Raw genomic sequence first — 17625 nt, forward strand, 5'->3', positions numbered from 1 at the left:
ACATTATTTCCATCGAGAACATTCTATTGTTTTTTTTTGTGTGTTTTTTTGTTTTTCTTACAATTGTACGGCCGTTAAGAACATCACCTGTACAATTTATGATCATCGGCTGAGGGGAAGAGTTTGACCCTGCCACAGATTTACTGACTTTCCATTATTTCCCACGGGGGGTGAAAAGCGATCCTGAAAGTCAATTAGGCGTCACTGAACGACTTGTTGGTTTCATTCCCTGCCTTCAATTAGCACGCCGGCTGTCAACAGGAGAATCCTGTCCACCGGGGGTAGCCACCACATTACACTGGCCTGCTTGCGTTTAAAAAGGCACGCTTGCTGCTGCTAATGGAGGTGCGGAGAGATTAAGACAGCAGCTTTGCAGCCTGCTCGTGTTTGTGTAGTCATCACACACACACAAACACACACGAGAGGGTGCAGCAGCCAGGGTCGTGTAATGCCCCAAAACATGCAGTCCTGCATGCAAAATTGTCATGTAACGCTACACAAAAAAAACCCAAAAAAAAAAACAGCATGGTGCGTGTGCAGAAAGAGAGGATGCCACCGTGCGGGTTGGAGCGGTGGTGGGGGCTCCCACAACCAAGTTCAGCGTCTGTTTGAGAAGCCAAACATGGCGCAGTGCACCTTTAAACGCCACGATTGGGGGATTAAAGAGCAGGCAACGCTCAACAAGGCGCGCGCGCGATGAACAAGATGGAGCGCAGAGAGAAAGCAAGAGAGAGGAAGGAAGAAGAGGGGGGAAAGAAGAGGTCGCTTACTTCCCGAGTTCCTCGTACAGCTGGTATTCATCCGTGAAGCGGGTCGAGATGACCACCGTAGCCATGTTGGAGGGGAGAAAGGGGGGTATCGTGCAGGCTGGATGGTCGGGAGGCTGCTAGGTGGGAAGGCTGGAGGGAGAGCACACAGGCTTGAGCTCCGCGCGGGGAGGGGAGGGGCGAGGAGCTAGAGCAGACCGAGATCTTCTATGAGCGCGAAGAGGCAGCAGTGCGAGTGTGATTGGTTACGTTACCACGCTCGTAAAAAAGAAAGAAAGAAAAAAAGTGTCCTGAGTTTTTTAAAAATAGTACATTATTATAAATTGTTGTATTAAAAAACAGAGTAATAATGAAATGGAATGTAAATCATTAAACACTGCTTTTCTTGGCCACCGGGGGCAGTACAATAGTCCCACACACCAACAATGACTCACTAATCTGCAATTATTGTCATTTTTCACATGGCTTTAAATATTAATGCCTGTGATTTATGTGATATTATTCTTCTACATGTGTTGTTCTATACTTTGTGTCCAAATATCCGGTGCTAAAAGGGTTATAATAACACCTCGAACTTTGTTAGCTTGCCTAGCATGAAGCTAGTGGTGGCATTAAATCGAATCATTCCACTTTATATCAGGATACAAAACAAATTGACTTTTACTGGAGAGATATACATCATTTAGAGTAGAAGTGCAACTGTTAATTGATTAATAACTAATCGTTTATCACATTTATTTATTTATTTTTGATCATCAATGAATTGTTTAGATGTCTTTTTTTTTTTTATTGTAAATTTTGTCAGATTTCTGTAGTCCTCCTTGAAAGCAGACTGATTATCTTTGTTTTGAACCAAAACAAAACAACTGCTTTTAATTAAAAATGATCAACATTTTTGCCCATTTACCTCACGTCACAGATCAAACCAGTAACCAAATCATGATAAATTTATAATAAGTGAGCTCTGTCAATTTGAAATAATGGCCAAAAGGATGGAAATGTAAACAATTACTGTATTTATTTTAATTGATTAATCTAAAAAAATTCAAGATTAATCAATTACTAAAATATTCGTCAGCTCAAATTCTAATTTAGAGTACTGACAAGTTGACTCATATGTAAATAAGATGACAACAAGAAACTTTTCAACTGAGCCATGCAACATCGAACCAAATCGTAATCCCACTTGATCGAACCGAATTGGAGTTTCACTTTAAAATTGAACTGTCCTTGAATTGTATTACATCTTGTTTGAGCGAAACCTAAACATTCCTATAATAATATCAATTATTATTATTATAATTTTTTTTTAATGAAAATGTATGTTCGAAATAAACATGTAAAGGAAGGACTTGAAAGTCTCATCATGTCTTCTCCAACATCTCTGCTTGGAGAAAGCAAATACTAGTCAGAGCAAGACCTCTCTAACCGAGCTCCTCTATGCCAATAGTAGTGTAATTCGATGGTTTAAAATGAAAAGCAGCTCTAGGGTCAGTTTGAGCCTTGCTACTCTCCTGTTAAACCACACTAATCTGACGAGAGATCAGCTGATGTTAACACTCCTTTGAACGAGCTCAGATGAATGCCGCAATATTTTAATGTTTTGCTGCACTGACATCAAGACGAGATCCCTGAATAATGGGCGATCCTTTCAGTTTGCTCTCACCTCAAATATTTGCATAGCGTAAGCACCTTAAGAAAAGAGGACATCATATAACCAACACTTTCTGGTAAATAGAGCCAACAAAAATCATCACAATGAGACAGAAAATTGAGATAGTTAAAGGCCCTCTTGAGAGCACGCTGCTGAGAAGTACAGTACATTAGCGCGGGGACTAGCTCGTAACACTCCCAAATGTGGCAATAACCCCATAATGACACAGTTGTTGTGCTAATTTATGTCTCGGCTCGGTATACGAGAAACGCCCGGTCGCCGTAGTGTCACAACGCATTAGCATCACCCCGAATGGCTGTGAGGCGCTAAACAAACCAGGCCTCCCTCCCTCTGACCGCTCGTACCCATCTGCCTCTTTTTATGCTTTTACTCTTCACACCATTACGAGCGAAAAAAAAAAAAAAAAGTAAAAGTTTTGAGCGTGTCTGTAGCCAGCAGTGCTGGAGCAGAGAGACAATAAAAATAAATGTCGTTTTTCAGGGCCGATACAGATACGGATTATTAGTAGTCAAGGAGGCCGATAACCGATATTTGAAGCCAATATTCATTATCAGCACAAAAAAAAAGAAGTAAAAAAAAAAAAAATCAAGATGCATTACTGCTTATTGAACACAGTTCCAGACTTTTTAAAATGTTTTTTTTTTGTCCAAGACAATAGACTTCATTTTAAACATCTAAAAAAAAAAAAAGTTCAGGGAGCTTCAAGGTTATCAGTATGTCTTAAAAAGTTAAAAGGAAACTTAAATAAGTAAATACCATAGCTTTCTATAGTTTTCTACAGTAAATATTATTTTTCCAAAATGGGAAAATACCTGAAATCTTAAACTTTTACATTTCTTTGTTTTAATATATAAAAAAAAGGTTCACAAGTTTCCGAGGGTCAGCAGCATATCTTATAAAGCTAACTGAAAATGTTGCTTTTTATCAGCAGTCAGATTTTGAAAAAAGACCGATATTTGTCAAAATGCCCCAAATCCGATAATCGGTCAATCCCTACCATAGTGCACCGCCTGGGTTGCAATGCCATTTTCAATGTTTTCCTAACATTTGGACTCTTCTTAAATAAAAGTAAATGAAAAGACTTTCCTCGGAGGACGATCACTACGACCATCTCTATAGCTGGATTTTTTTTTCTCTCTCCTGGAAACGGTTTCCAATAAAAGACATTTCCACTACATTTCATTTTCAATTCTTCAGTAGTGGAAAATAATAGTGCACTTGTAATGTTCAGCACTATATGCACCATAAACCGGAATAAAATCATAATTTCTTCCATGCTAATGTTTCCACATATAGATCATCTGTCTGCAGGGCGGGATGAGGTCACTCGCAAGTCATTGGACTACACACGCACGAGTACACACGCCGCAAAGCAGCGGGGGGGGGGGAAAAAAGAAGGAAAAAAAGAAAAAAAAGAAATTCGAGGTCACGTGACTGCAGATGGAATGACAGCCGAGTGAGTCAGTAAGTTCACTGATAAGAACATTCTTCCTCCTGCCTGCCCTTGTTTCTTGTTAGGCGATATAGGCAATCCTTTACAAAAGTTTTGGGTCACCACAGCGGATCTATTATATCAAATCGTGCTATCTCATAACGTGCGGCGCTTTCCCTTTGCGCTCAACTTCCTGGCGGTGATGACGCGGGGGTAACAGTAAGCGCAGTGTTGCCGAGGCCAAAGGGGGAATGAGTCACTAGGCAAGGATGTTAGCAGCTTGCTTGGCGGCCGCCCGCCGTTGGGACGCTTTTCCTCTTTCCTTTCGCTGACAGCGCAAAAAAGGCTTTGCTCCGTTTTTTTGTTTTTTTGGATGCGTCCTCGGTCAAGCTACACAAGAGGGTCAAAATAGCAGAAATTGAGCTCCCCGTGCTAACTCTGATTAACATATTTGATCTAAATTGATTTTTTTTTTCTCTCTCCATTTTTTGGCACATTCTATTTTTGCACTCAGCACTTTTCTTGATTCATCAGCGTAAATTTGGGCCATCATTCCAGAAAGTGACGTTCAGAGATTGATAGACGACTTAGAAAGTAAATCGTGCTTTAGCTTGGGTGTGTCATGTTTGGGTTCTGGTTTTCCTTGTGTGTCTCCCTTCCTTGGTCTAGTTAAGTGTAATCCTGCCCTTTCTCGTGTCAACCAATCAGTGCCCTCAGCCACTCGTGTCTTGCCCCAGGTGTGTCTTGTTGTGTCATTAGCGTGTGTGTGTGTATTTAGTCTCCTGTCTCCCCTTTGTCTGTGTGTCGGTTCATTGTCATTTTCCTCCCGTCATGCTACCAGCTTTTGCCTTGTTGTCCTCCCCACGTTTTGTTTTCTCTTGCCATTTGGAGTTCGCGTTGTAGTTTGTAGTAATTAAAGTCCCTTTTTTTTGTACATCACCTTTTGCCTCCTTGCCCTGCGACTGGGTCCTCAAACCAAACGTTGCCTTCTTGACAGGGTGCCAATGAATTTGCATGTTGGCATAAGTCAATGTTGTTTCTCATCCAATTCTCTATCCAGAAAACGAATCAATCAATAACCAAGATTTAAATCCATCCCGCCCCCTCCTCTGTTTGTAATGCAGCCATCTTGACCAAATGAGCATCACAAGGAGAAGGCGCAGTTACGTTTAAATGCGCATCAGCCAACAATGGATACGACAGCTCCCCTCCCACGTAGCGGATGCATTGTTTCCCGCCGGTGTGTGTGAGTGGGCATGCATTCGTGTGACACCTCCTTGGCGATTTACAGCATGTGACGGTGCTTTATTTCCACAGGCCATCCGCGGCAGACTGGAAGAGGCTCGCGTGGGCAATCCGACTCCAAGTCTTTTTCGTCCTTCGAAACGGGCAATTAACAAGCGTTGGTTAGTCAGAATCACTTTGAAAGAAACAGCTAATTGAACAATTCTTTATTTTTTTTGTGGTTGCAGTGGTGAAGAAATACGTTGTATTGGAACCATTTCTCGTCAAAATGGATGCCTCATTATAAAGGCAGTAGAAATGATCATGAATTTATTTGACAGATACATCATTATTTTAAATGATACAACAAATATTATTACTACTACCCGTAATAAACAAATTAACATTTTTCTTCCAAATAAAAAAATACTAATACTGTACTAAAGTTTAAAAGTACTGCACTGGAACAAATTATTATTACAAAAGCTACTACTGCTACTAAAACTACAACAATCATAATCTTCTTCACTTTAAGAATGATTTTTTTGTAGTACTGCAAAATATACATTATTTTAAGTATTCCAGTTAATAGACTCTATTAAATAAAAGCAAAATATAAATTATAGAATTTACCTTTTGCCATTGGAAGAATTGCACTTTTTAAATATCCAGCAGGGGGCACTGTAGAGGAAAAAAATGACCCTCGTGCCAAATACAACATTTTATGGTTAAAAAACGGACTTTATGTCTGGTCCATGCACTACAATGTACATAAAATACTGCATATAAACACATACAGGATATATACTATGTGTACCACCATATCATTGGGACAAAATGGCACTTTAAATTCAGTGGGCGTGGATGCAAAATAAGGGCATTGGCCATTAATTTACTGTACATTTTTTGCTGATATGACACATACAGTACATACTTCAATTATTAAAGAGCGCCTCGTGGATCTGTGTGGAACACAAAAGTGAGTAGGACGAGGAGGCAGAGGGGAATTGCAGAGAGGGTAGCTGAGGGACTGATAGTGGGAGTTTGACGGGGGAGTTGATCAGAAATGGCGAATGAGGACAGCTGAATATTTATAAACAAGCCAGACGGGAGTCATCTTAAACTGTAGCTGTTACTTTATCATGTGTGGAATTGATGACGCCACATAAATGTATACAAGTGGCGTTGCTTTTGTGGCAGTTGTAACTCAGATCCTCGGGGCATCGCAAGAAGGCGGCATTGTCTTCATGTCATCTTGGGGTCTTACGTGTTTGACATGGGGATGATGACACAGAGGGAAATCAACCCTGAAGTATTTCTTCATCCTAGTACCACGAATGTATTTTAAGATTTTAGATCGATTTTTAAGCAGACTTCAGTAATAAGTACATAGTATTACATGTTTGCATTGCTTGTTGAAATATGCCATACATGGAAGGAGAATACTGAGATTTACAGCGCTTAACACATTTATTTGACTGCAAGTCATAAAAATACCATTTGGCATCATGAAGTGCTTTAATGCGGACTCTTTCGTTGTTTGTGAGCTCTGGATGGTTAACTATTTTTTAAACACTTTTGGAATAAACTACCTGACTGACTGACTGGCAACAACCAAAACCTTTTCCTCTGGAGACTGATTATGCATCTTTGCAAAAATTCTGCTAACTAACTAACTGCTATGAAAGAAAGCTATTAGTTATGTATTTTTGGGTAATCCTGATCATTATTAAACTAACTAGACATCGCCAACTAGGCAGCTAATTAACTCAGTAACCGTGCCAGTGATCTCTGGAATCACTGCTCACTAGCTAACAAACAAACTGTAATTTTTTTCCTAATCTGGCATACTAACTAACTAACTAACTAACTAACTAACTAACATATTTTTGTAATTGTTCTCACTATCTTCTTACTAACTAACTAACTAACATTTTTGTAATCATTCTCACTATCTTCTTACCAACTAACTAACTAACTAACTAACTAACATATTTTTGTAATTGTTCTCACTATCTTCTTACTAACTAACTAACATATTTTTTGTAATCATTTTCACTACCTACTTACCAAGCAACCTACCTACCTGCCTACCTAATCTACCTACCTGATCTAACTACCTACCTAACCAAACAACTCAGACAATTTTTGCATATTGTTGCTCCCTACCTACCAACATACCTACCTACCTACCTACTAGTACCTACCTAGCCAACCAATGGTGATCAAAACCTTCTCCAGAAGAAACCGGTTTGTGTTGGTCTAATTTGTTAAGCACTGTCATTTCTATCTCAAGTGTAAAATATAGTACTTCTTACCCAATGACTAAATCAATACATTTCGGTTATACCTTGTAAGGCCTCCGTAAAAGTCGTTGGCTGTAGCAGAAAGAATTGTAGTCCTCAGAAGAACAAGGCGTTTTTCTGCAGACGCGACCTCACCTTTTTAAAGAGCGCTCTTAATTTGCACAACTTGCATTGCTTCACTCTTGTCCCCTTGTTTTTCCTGCCACCCCCATCACCATCTTCTTCTTCTTGGCCCTCCAGTCCAAGCCAGGGTCCCCACACCCCGCCGTGCAGCTCGGGGGCCGCCATGGGGTCATCCGGTGGGTTTCTCGGCACCACCGCTGTCCGATTGTACTCCGCCAGCCTGGTCAGGAGATGCTTGACGATCTCCGGCCGAGCTTGGGCCATGTCACACCTCTCGTAAGGGTCGGAGGAGACGTTGAACAGCCATACCGACTTTCCCACCTCATTGCGACGCTTCTCCAGCCCCTGCCAGCGCTCCGGACCGTCCGCGAAGGCCTGCGGCGGCGTCCAGTCGCCGTCGCCCACGTTTCCCGTCAGAAGCTTCCAATCCCCGGCACGGATGGCTGCCCTAACTGCCGTGTCCCAGATCCCGAAGCCGTTGAGCACCAAGGCCTTGTCGTAGGGCTCCCCGGGTTTCCTGGAGACTGGGTCGATGTTGAAGAGGATTTCGGTGCGAGGTGAGGGGAGTCCTTCACTGATGGCGCCCCAAATGTCGTGACCGTCCAGGCCCTGGTGGAACTGCGGGCTGCCAGCCAGGGACAACAATGTCGGGTACCAATCGGAGACATGGATGAGCGCCTTGCTGACCACGCCCTTGGTCTTCAGGAGGGGACTGTGGACAAAACCCACCGCCCGGATGCCGCCTTCCCAGTACGTCCCTTTGCCGCCCCGAAGCGGCCAGTTGCTCCCTCCGGACAGAGGCTGACCCCCGTTGTCGGACGAGTAAATCACAACTGAATTTTCATAAAGACCACTCGCCTTTAGCTGGTCGACGACTTCACCGACGCCGTGGTCCAGGCAGCTGAGCATGGCCGCGTAGTGACGCCGGATGCGATTGCCCTGGGACGAGTACAAGTCCAGGAAATGGTCGGGTGCCTGCAGGGGTGTGTGGGCGGCCTGGAGTGAAAGGTAGAGGAAGAGGGGCGTGCCAGAGTCGTGACTTCTCAGGATCTGCTTTACTCTGTTGGGAAATAGGGTCATTTCACAACGTGAGGATTTCCAAGAAAGGCTTTCTAAGGTTACCGTGACTCTCACCTGTCGATGTAAAGCAGAGTGGAGTAATTTCCCGCCATGTCCCAGGCCGGCTTATCTCCGTCATGCAGGTCAAATCCACAAGCTTCGGCATTGTCGCAGCTCTGATAAGAGAAGTGGTCTCCGCTACCTGTCAGCGTGCCCAGGAAGCTGCGGAAGCCTCGTTCTATGGGCGAGCAGCCGGGCCTGCAGAAACCCAGGTGCCATTTCCCCACCATGTGCGTGGCATAACCTGCCTCCGACAGCCGCTCGGGCAGGGTGGGGACGTCAGCGGGGAGGCAGAGGGGTTGACGTGGACGGATGATTGAATGCTGCAGGCCGGTGTGAATTTGGTAGCTGACAAGAAAAGACAAGCTTGGTGAGATGAGTTGAGGAAATAGAAATAAGGGTATATTTTACAGAAGGGTTATTATAGGGCGTAGATGTCATTCAACAGTGCTGTGATATAGAGCAATTTCCTGAATACTGAGTGAGCATGGTAGACTTTGAAGTAAACAAAAAAAAAAAAAAGGAAAAATAAAATATTTATTAACAGATTTAATATGTGTTAAAATAAATAAATAAATAAATAAATACATAGTTTGAAAAAAAAAATCTAAATTCATCTATAAAAAATATGCGAAAAGAACATTTTAAAAATAAATATAAACTTGTTCCAAAATATACACGGTTTATACATGAAACACACCTAAGAATATTAAAATGAATTAACAAACTAAATAACTAAAAATAATACCTGTTTTGTTATATTAAAAGAAAACTTACATTGATATGAAAAATGTAAGAAAATACATATTAGGATGTGGGAAAATATAACGTAAAAAATATATAAAGTGTATAAAATAAAAATTTAAACAAATGACAAAAACAGGAAATGGACAAAATTCTATGAAGTATTGGTAATTTTACTTCAAATTATACATTTTGAAAGGGGTACGAAAACATAATAATGTTTTGTCCGTATTACCCACAAACAGTGAGAATGTGTATAATTGACAGACAACAACAAAAATATATTAAAAAAAATGGTGGCACACATTCAATATTTTTTTCACAAAAAAAACTGGGAAATGGAAAAAAAACTAAATGCCCCCCCCCCAAATAAATAAAACAAAATAAACATTTTCAGAAAACTATTGAAAAAACTGTATATAAAGTTCAGTATTTTTTTCAAAAAAATTGAAATTTGAAAAATAATAATACATAATTTGCACTATTTGCATTCAAATACTGTATCTGTTGCAACACCACATCAAGCAGTAGATGCTAGTTTTGTGAACCGCCTTATGGCTTTTTGTAATGTGTGTTAGCAATGCGCTATCTGACTTTCGTGAGGCGAATTCGTGTTCTTACTCAAATAAATAATGTGCAATTCTATTTGTTTTCTGTTTAGTTTGACAGTAAACTTCAGCTGAGACTAACAATAAACAATTTGAAGCAAGAATATGACTCATATTTATTCCTTGCAACTTAAGACGAGGCACCTATGGCATGGTCATACTGATATATATTAAAAAACAAAAACATGGAGTTACTGACCGTCCTGTCATGAGTTGACTACGAGAGGGCGAGCATATTGGTTGAACGTAATAATTTTCCAGTTTCACCCCCTCCGCCGCCAGCTGATCCAAGACGGGCGTGCGGATGTCCGAGCCGTGGTATCCGATGTCGCCGTACCCCTGGTCGTCCGCCATGATGAAAATCAGATGCGGCGCCTTTCCCGGGCCGGGCCCCGGGGGTTTGCCCCGGCAGCTGTGGAAGCAGATCGCCAGGACAAACACAAAGCAGACACTTCTCTTCATCTCCGAATGGGAAAGTAGAAAGTAGAAAATTGGGGAATCCTACAGCAAATGTAGCATGAGGCAGCTTTAAATTGCGCGAGGGTGTGCGGAGGGTGAAATGGCCAGAAGAGTTAAGAAGCGTTGGATGTGTATGGAAAGACACACCTTTGCACTACCTTATTACATTCCACTGGGCTTTCGGGCGCCTCGCACCTTGACTGGAAAACCAGGTCATCTATCCTGTATATGACCTGAGGGTCGTATGCTAACCTGGACTCTTGAAAATCCGTCCCTCGGTGTTACAAAAACAGGTCATCTTAAAGCGATGCTGCTGCAAGGAAGAAAACAATTTTTTAAGACATGTTTTTCTTTTAATAAAAACATTTTTTTTTAGAACTTATCATTTCAATTTAAAAATGTCTGTTTTCAATGTAATTATCTTAAATATTGCCTATATAATTATCTTATTGAATGTGCTTGTCATTGAAATTCCACATTGCGCTCTAACAGTGACTACTAGGGATGTGTGAGCGCCAACTAGTGGTACGCAAAAGGATCGACGCCTTAGCACAATTCCTCAACAATTCAGTTGTTTTTGGTTTTGAAATTGTATTGAACTTAAATTTAAATTTCCCCAAATCCTTAAAAACGTTTTGTTTTTAAACATGTATTTACATATACTGTATTATTTATTTAAGATTCATGTGCAACACCGTTTTAAGCTTTTAAGAGTCTTTTTTTTAGTGTTCCTGTATTTAAGTGATATTGTTCAAACTGTTTATAATGTTACAGTAGCAGTAGTTACTCTGTCTTGTTTTTAAAGAATACATTTTTTAAGGTGGCACAAAGTTTGGGAACTACTAGTATAAAACATCATTATGTTTAAATTGTTTATGATTATGTTGCATTATTTGTCATATTTATTTTAATTTTTTGGGAGATTAATTATTTCATGTCTTGCTTTTTATAGTATTCCTTAATAATAATAATAATAATAATATTTACAGTAACAAACATTAAGTTTGAGAAAATTATTTCATCACATTTTCTTAAATGTGTCAATAAATACACACATACAATATATGCACAAAGGATATGTGCATATAAAAAAATAGTTATATAACAATATGGAGTAAATTATTGTTTACTTCTTCATCCTTTTCAAATATGATTCCATTTTCATCTTAGCTTTAGTTTAAGTGTTTTCTGTTTAGTTTTTCTTTTCTTGTCACTCTCACGTTTGAAATAAAGAGTTCATTCATTAATTAAATACAATTGTCATTTAAATTCCACATGCTAGATTAATTTATGCTGGACATACATTTTAAAATGATTATTTAAAAGGTTTTATTTGTTTTATTTTATTTTGTGTATTTTTTTTTGGGGGGGGGGGTCATGTAAGCCTTATAGCATAATTGCCTCAGTCGTATTTAACATACTGTCACCATATCAATAAAAATATATTTTTATTTCTCACTTAAAACCGACAAGAACAGCGTTTGTATTTGTTGATTTAAGGTTCTCTCACTCTTAATGTGCAAGACGCTGCCACTGGGGGGTGCCAGTGCACCACGTGAGGATGAGGAAGATGAGTAGGATGAAGAGGAGGATGCTGTCGGGATGCTGATGATGCTGAAGTGGACTATCCTGCAGGGAAGGACACGCCAAGAAGTAGAAGGAGAAGAAGGACGAGGAGGAGGGCGGGGACGGGCGCTGGGCCGTGCTCGAGCACCGACGTGAAGAAGACAAAGAAGGAAGGAAGGAAGGAGACGAGGCAGTTTGACCGCCAAGGAGGCTATTCTGGGGAGGTGGGCCACGTCCCGGGAGGCGGGAACCAGCCTCACGTGGCGTCCATGTTGATGTGACAAAGCTGATGAACACACACTCGGATGTTTACATTGCTGCAGGTAAGCGCGTCTCTATGGTGTGTGTGTCAATGTCACGTTGGTCATGTGATGTCATGAGATTGTCATCACCTGAATCACACGCGCCCGATTGATAATGTAGTGCGTAAGGGAATGAGTGCATTTGTATGAGCAACTTGTTTGTATTTAAATGTGGGGGAAAAAAACAGCCTTTTTTTCCTTTTTTTAAGGATGTATTTTGGACTGAGGGATGGGAGCATTTCGCCTGCTGTGGGCACAGTGCACGGCACATAAAAGTCTACACACCCCTGTCCAAATGCCAGGTTTTTGTGACATAAACAAACATAGATTGAGAAAAGGCATTTCAACACTTCTTCCATCTTTACTGTGACTCAATAGTCTGTGCAACTCAATAATTTTTTTTAAATTTATATATATATATATATATATATATATATATATATTGTAATAATATAGTTGCAAAAGTGTGCACACCCTCATAATGGGATATGGGCTGTTAACCAATCACGTTCAAATACATGTCAAAGCCAAGGTTAATTTAGTTAACTAAAACTAACGAAAAAACTAAAACAAAAATTTAAAAAAACAATTTCATCAACTAAATAAAATAAAAACGAAAATGCTTTTTTTTCAAAAACGAAAACTAACTGAAGCTACATTTAATGTTTACAAAACTAACTAAAACTAACTATAATTATAGCAAAAATGTCCTTTGTTTTAGTTTTTGGTAATAAATTTAATGCATGAGCGTTTGGGGATGATTTTAAATGTGATTTTATATTACCGGAATAAGGACATTTGAAAGTGTGTCACACAAAAGTGACGTCATCTAGCAGCAGCCAATAGAAAAGCGCCTTCAGATGACACGTTGCTCCCATGGTGTTTTTTAAATATTGCGCACAAGTAATACACATTTTTTTTAAACTAAAACTAATACTGAAACTAACTAAAACTAAGCATTTATGAAATAACTAAAACTAATAAAAACTAACAGAACCACCTTGAAAACAAATTAAAACTAAATAATTGTAAAAAACAAAACTCAAAACGAAATCAAAACTAACTAAAATGAAAAATTCCAAAACTATAATAACCCTGGTCAGCGCACACCTGCAACAATTAGAAATGCTAACTAACCCCTAATAAGAGTTTAGATCTTCTAGTACGCTTTTCCGGACTTTTTTTTCTTTCAAATATAAGCCTCAAGATTTTGTGCTAATACTGACTTGCTATTTTGAACAGTTCATAATTCACTTTGCCTTTTCCTGCCTTGGTTTCATCAGACCATACCACATTTTTCCATATGTGTTTGGAAGCTTTTGGAAACTGGTATTTGAACAAGGGTGTGTAGACTTTTTATAACCATTGTATGTAGTGCTTTGAAGGGGGGGGGGGGGGGTCAAATAAAACAGTCCACCACATAATTACAAAATGAGAACACTTACAAATTGCTGCTGTAGACCACAGCTCACGCCCAGACGCTCACATGCTAACTGGACAATCCGCATTCCAGCTCTTGATGTCACTCACTAGACCACGCCCCTGAAAGGCACGCATACAAAACACGAATACTACAGTACGTATAGTTGTCGATATTTATATTATCTAATTGTTTGCATCCTGTTTTATTATTGATTGTCCTTTTAGTAAACATTGATTATTATTATTTTGGGTGCTGTAAATGATTAACAGCAGTTCAATTAATCTTAATGGGAAAATACTGTCTTTCAAATGTCTGCATTTAAATAAATGTTTAGGGGCTAAATGACAAAAACAAGGACAATTTGGCCTTTTTAATGTATATACTTTGAAAGAGCATAGAGAAGTCCGACTTGTTTAATTTATATTGAAAATCTGCCAATAAATTAGAAAGAAAAGAAACAAAAGGGAAAATTGCAAGCCAAATGCAACCAAGCAGGAAAAAAAATATGCAATGGTGAAATGAGGGGAAATTAAACACACATGCACATGCACATGCACATGCACACACTAGCGTATCGTAGGCGTGTTGTAGTGATTTTTGGCTCAGGCTCTCCTCTTCCTCCCACACGCTTTGTAAACTCTCTTGTTGGAACAGAAAAGTACGCTGACGTTTGCGGACCCGGCACAAACGTTGCCGGACGCTTTCGTGGGAATATCACCAGACTTTTTTTTTTTTTGGTGGGTATGAGCCGAGGGGATGCCTTCCCCCAATGAAATCTTGTTTACTAAGTGGCCTCGGTGCTGTTCAAGTGTAAATGTCAGTGTTACACACAAATCCCAAAGAGATCGCTCGCTCGCTCGCTCGCTCGCTCTTTGTCACAAAGCCAATGAAAATGAGCCTCCGGGTATCAAACGTGGCTTTTATATTTATGTTCAGCTAGATGAAGAGATAGGAAGCCATTTAGGCAGCAAGACGTTTAAAAGAAATGGAATGGCAAACATAACAAATGTGAAATGAAAAAAACGAACAGATTAGTTTGTTTTCACTTTGCCGTTGTTTGGTCAGCAAGTTGGTTGGGCCTGAATTCTGCTGGTGGTAGCCAAGCGGTTAGATAGCAAGACATAGTAGCTATGGTGTGCAGTCAGTTTGTATTGACAAAAGCAGGCATCAAAAGCAAAGTCTTATTTGGCTTCCTGCCTAAATGGGCTGCTGTCTTAAAAATATGAAACAGTAAACATGGTAAATATTGAAGATTAGAATAGAGTTTTTTGAATTTCTGAATGATATATGTGGCTAACTAGTCAGTCTGTGTTGACGCAAGAAGGCAGAAAAAAGAGGCCTGTTTAGTTCGCTGACTAAATGGGTTGCTGCAGTAAAAAAAAGGAACAACAAATACATACATACAAGTAGTACAAATTCAGAAGCGAAGTGGCCAGTTCCTTTTCACTTTGACCTTTAAAAAAAATATTTTAAAGCATCTCATTTCGCAACTAGTTGGGTCTGACTTCACTGCACCATAAGGCATCATGTTGTTAAATTGTGCCGTTTAAAAAGTTAATGTTAAAGCTTTTTCTACATCATGCATGCTCCACCAATACCCAGATGAGTACGAAGAGCCCTGACTGTTTTACTCTGACTGCATCTATCAGCTTTTATCTTCCCTTTATAGTCAAATGTGCGGACCCACGCATTCCACAATTTTTTGGGGGATGAGAGGGGCAGAGTTTTTCCTACCTCATTTGAAGTCATGTCTTCGTTTGTCAAATGTGGCTGTCGCTTTAAGATCGTGCACGTACTCGCACGCGCACCATGAACGAACCTGACACAGATGCTGCAGTTACGCTTTGGGCCAGAGGTGACAGTCGCGAGTAAAAAAAAAAAAGTGACAAACCGCTCAAAGATCCTTTACAATTCTGTAGTGACGTTATGTTGAGGGTTTGTATTGATGCACAGACGCAGTGAATAGCCCCGTCTAGTCTGTTGCCTAAATGGGTTGCGATTTGACAAAAAGTTGGAACCAGCAAACAGAATAAACAAAACAAATTGAAAAGAGAACTAATCAGTTAATTCTGCAGTTGTATAGTCGACTAGTATTGATGCAAGGAAAAGCACAGGCTCATCTATTTCAAATTTCCTGCCTCAATGGGTAGCTGTTTGAAAAAATCGGACCGCAAGCAAATATAATAAATAAAATTTAATAGATAAAACCCATTTCCTTTGTTGGTTTGTTTTTTAAATATATTTCTAAGCTAGCCCGTTTAGTCAGCAGTAGTCATCTTGTCAGTAGACAGAAAAAGAAGATTTAGTTTTCTGCCTGAATGGGTTGCCATGTTTGATAAATTTAAATAGCAAACAATGAATAATATGAATAGAAAAGAGAACCAAATCACTTTGTTCTTCCTTTTTTTTCTCCTTCGAGAGCAGCCCATTTAGTCAGCTCACTCGTCAGGTGTGAATTCACTCCTGGTTGCCACCAGGCTGTGACAAAACAGCTCGATAGATTTGATCAAGTTTAATAAAGAAAAGGTGACAGGCTGCGTTAAAAGTGATCCCAATGGCTTGGACCGCTGACCCCCTTACCGAGCGCTCATCACCGGGACCCTCGCCGTCACGGTTAAGCGCGTACGCCGTCTTCCCGCTCTTGGTCCCCGTTTGGAGATAAGTCGGCCTGTCGCTGTGAATGGATGAGGGCGACGTGTGGCCCTAATGGACTGTCAGGGTGATCTGGGAGGAGATGGACGAGGACGTGCGCACACATAGGGAATACCTGGCACATGATGGAATGATGCTCAAGCTTCAGGACAGACCAGATTCCCTTTGGCGTCCTTTCATGTCTGCTGCTTCCTCATTTAGCATCCTTTAGCATCGGCGGCTAACAGGAGGAAAAGCAGTAGAACAGGGGTGTCAAACTCATTTGAATTCTGGGTCCACTTTCACCCAAATTTGTCCGTGGCCGATAATGACAGGTCAAAATATTTCCATTTGATTGTTTTTTTTTGTTGTTGCAAAAAATAATAATAAAAATATTCCCATTTGTTGCTGTAGAGTAATCTGAAATTTCTGGAAAAAAATGAGGGCAACATTTTTGCTTCAAATCCGAAACAGAAACAGTCGACTTGCACAATGCCATTTAAGCGGTTGTCAGTGCACCCTCCAGTGGACAAAATTAGCAACAACAGATCATTTTTGTGAAAAATTGCCATTTGAGTTCTGCCCTCACGGGCCAGATCGGACCCCGAGGGGCCGGTTATGGCCCGTGGGCCGTATGTTTGACATCCCTGTACTAGAGACAATCAATCGGGGGTTTTGCTTTGACGTAAAATCCAAAAGATGACCTCATACCAAATAATCTGACATTTGAGCTCAAGTATTTAAACTACCGTCTAGTCAAAATAAATGTGGCCCTTGCTTTCACATATAGAAAAATATCACCGACAATACGTACGTCATGGTTGGGCCTTCCGCCTCAGAAGCAAGCGGGTTCTCGACTCATCAGTGAAAACTGTCTCTCAAAGTGGACCGTACAACATGCACTGAAAGCCAACATTATATAATATCAGTACAAATAGCGTTCTTGCTTTATTATAATTTTAGGGACTATAATCCTTTGGAGATTTTAGCCGTGTGGAGCACAACACAAATGCACATAGGCTACACAAATTTGTGCGTTGTGTGTTGTCTGTAATATCTGTCAGTGTTAGCTGGGACGATTATGTAATAAAGAAGCAGAATGCATGTCTCTCTCTTTCACACACACACGCTCACACTCACACAAAATGCACCTGCGCACTCTGTGCCGACCGGGACGCATGGACAGTACTTCCTGAACAAGAGGAAACACAACATGACGTCTCATCTCATCACCGTGATGAGATTG

The 17625-nt window shown here is 40.2% G+C and overlaps 3 protein-coding genes across 11 annotated transcripts in view; 1 reads left to right on the plus strand and 2 right to left on the minus strand.

The window, feature by feature from the left end:
• Positions 1-950, minus strand: part of camk2g2 (calcium/calmodulin-dependent protein kinase (CaM kinase) II gamma 2) — a 28661-nt gene extending 27711 nt beyond the window's left edge. For all 9 annotated transcript variants that reach the window (XM_086092430.1, XM_086092429.1, XM_086092432.1 and 6 more), the window contains exon 1: positions 771-950. In XM_086092430.1, coding sequence (XP_085948556.1) covers positions 771-835 — 65 coding nt within the window. In that variant the 5' untranslated portion in view covers positions 836-950. The remainder of the gene's footprint in view (positions 1-770) is intronic.
• Positions 951-7411: 6461 nt separating this feature from the next.
• LOC147163635 (arylsulfatase I) lies at positions 7412-10460 on the minus strand. Its single transcript, XM_086093535.1, has 3 exons — positions 10198-10460; positions 8662-8994; positions 7412-8587 (listed from the first exon to the last, which is right to left on the minus strand). Exons 1-3 carry the CDS (start codon positions 10458-10460, stop codon positions 7501-7503), a joined length of 1683 nt encoding a protein of 560 aa, XP_085949661.1. The 3' UTR covers positions 7412-7500.
• A 1589-nt stretch (positions 10461-12049) lies between these two features.
• Positions 12050-17625, plus strand: part of bean1 (brain expressed, associated with NEDD4, 1) — a 28249-nt gene continuing 22673 nt past the window's right edge. Inside the window, exon 1 of the mRNA XM_086093534.1 lies at positions 12050-12346. Coding sequence (XP_085949660.1) covers positions 12313-12346 — 34 coding nt within the window. The 5' untranslated portion in view covers positions 12050-12312. The remainder of the gene's footprint in view (positions 12347-17625) is intronic.

Source organism: Leptonotus elevatus, chromosome 13 (assembly GCF_054856555.1).
Source record: "Leptonotus elevatus isolate MCC_2025b chromosome 13, RoL_Lele_1.0, whole genome shotgun sequence".
Lineage (NCBI taxonomy): Eukaryota > Metazoa > Chordata > Actinopteri > Syngnathiformes > Syngnathidae > Leptonotus > Leptonotus elevatus.

What these genes read in the sequence shown, in the direction of transcription:
- LOC147163635 (XM_086093535.1), bottom strand. Translation starts at nt 10,460, where the DNA reads ATGAAGAGAAGTGTCTGCTTTGTGTTTGTCCTGGCGATCTGCTTCCAC. An exon ending in AGTCAACTCATGACAGGACG is followed by an intron (nt 8,995 to 10,197) that starts GTCAGTAACTCC and finishes TTTTCTTGTCAG; the next exon opens with CTACCAAATTCACACCGGCC. An exon ending in ACTCTGCTTTACATCGACAG is followed by an intron (nt 8,588 to 8,661) that starts GTGAGAGTCACG and finishes ATTTCCCAACAG; the next exon opens with AGTAAAGCAGATCCTGAGAA.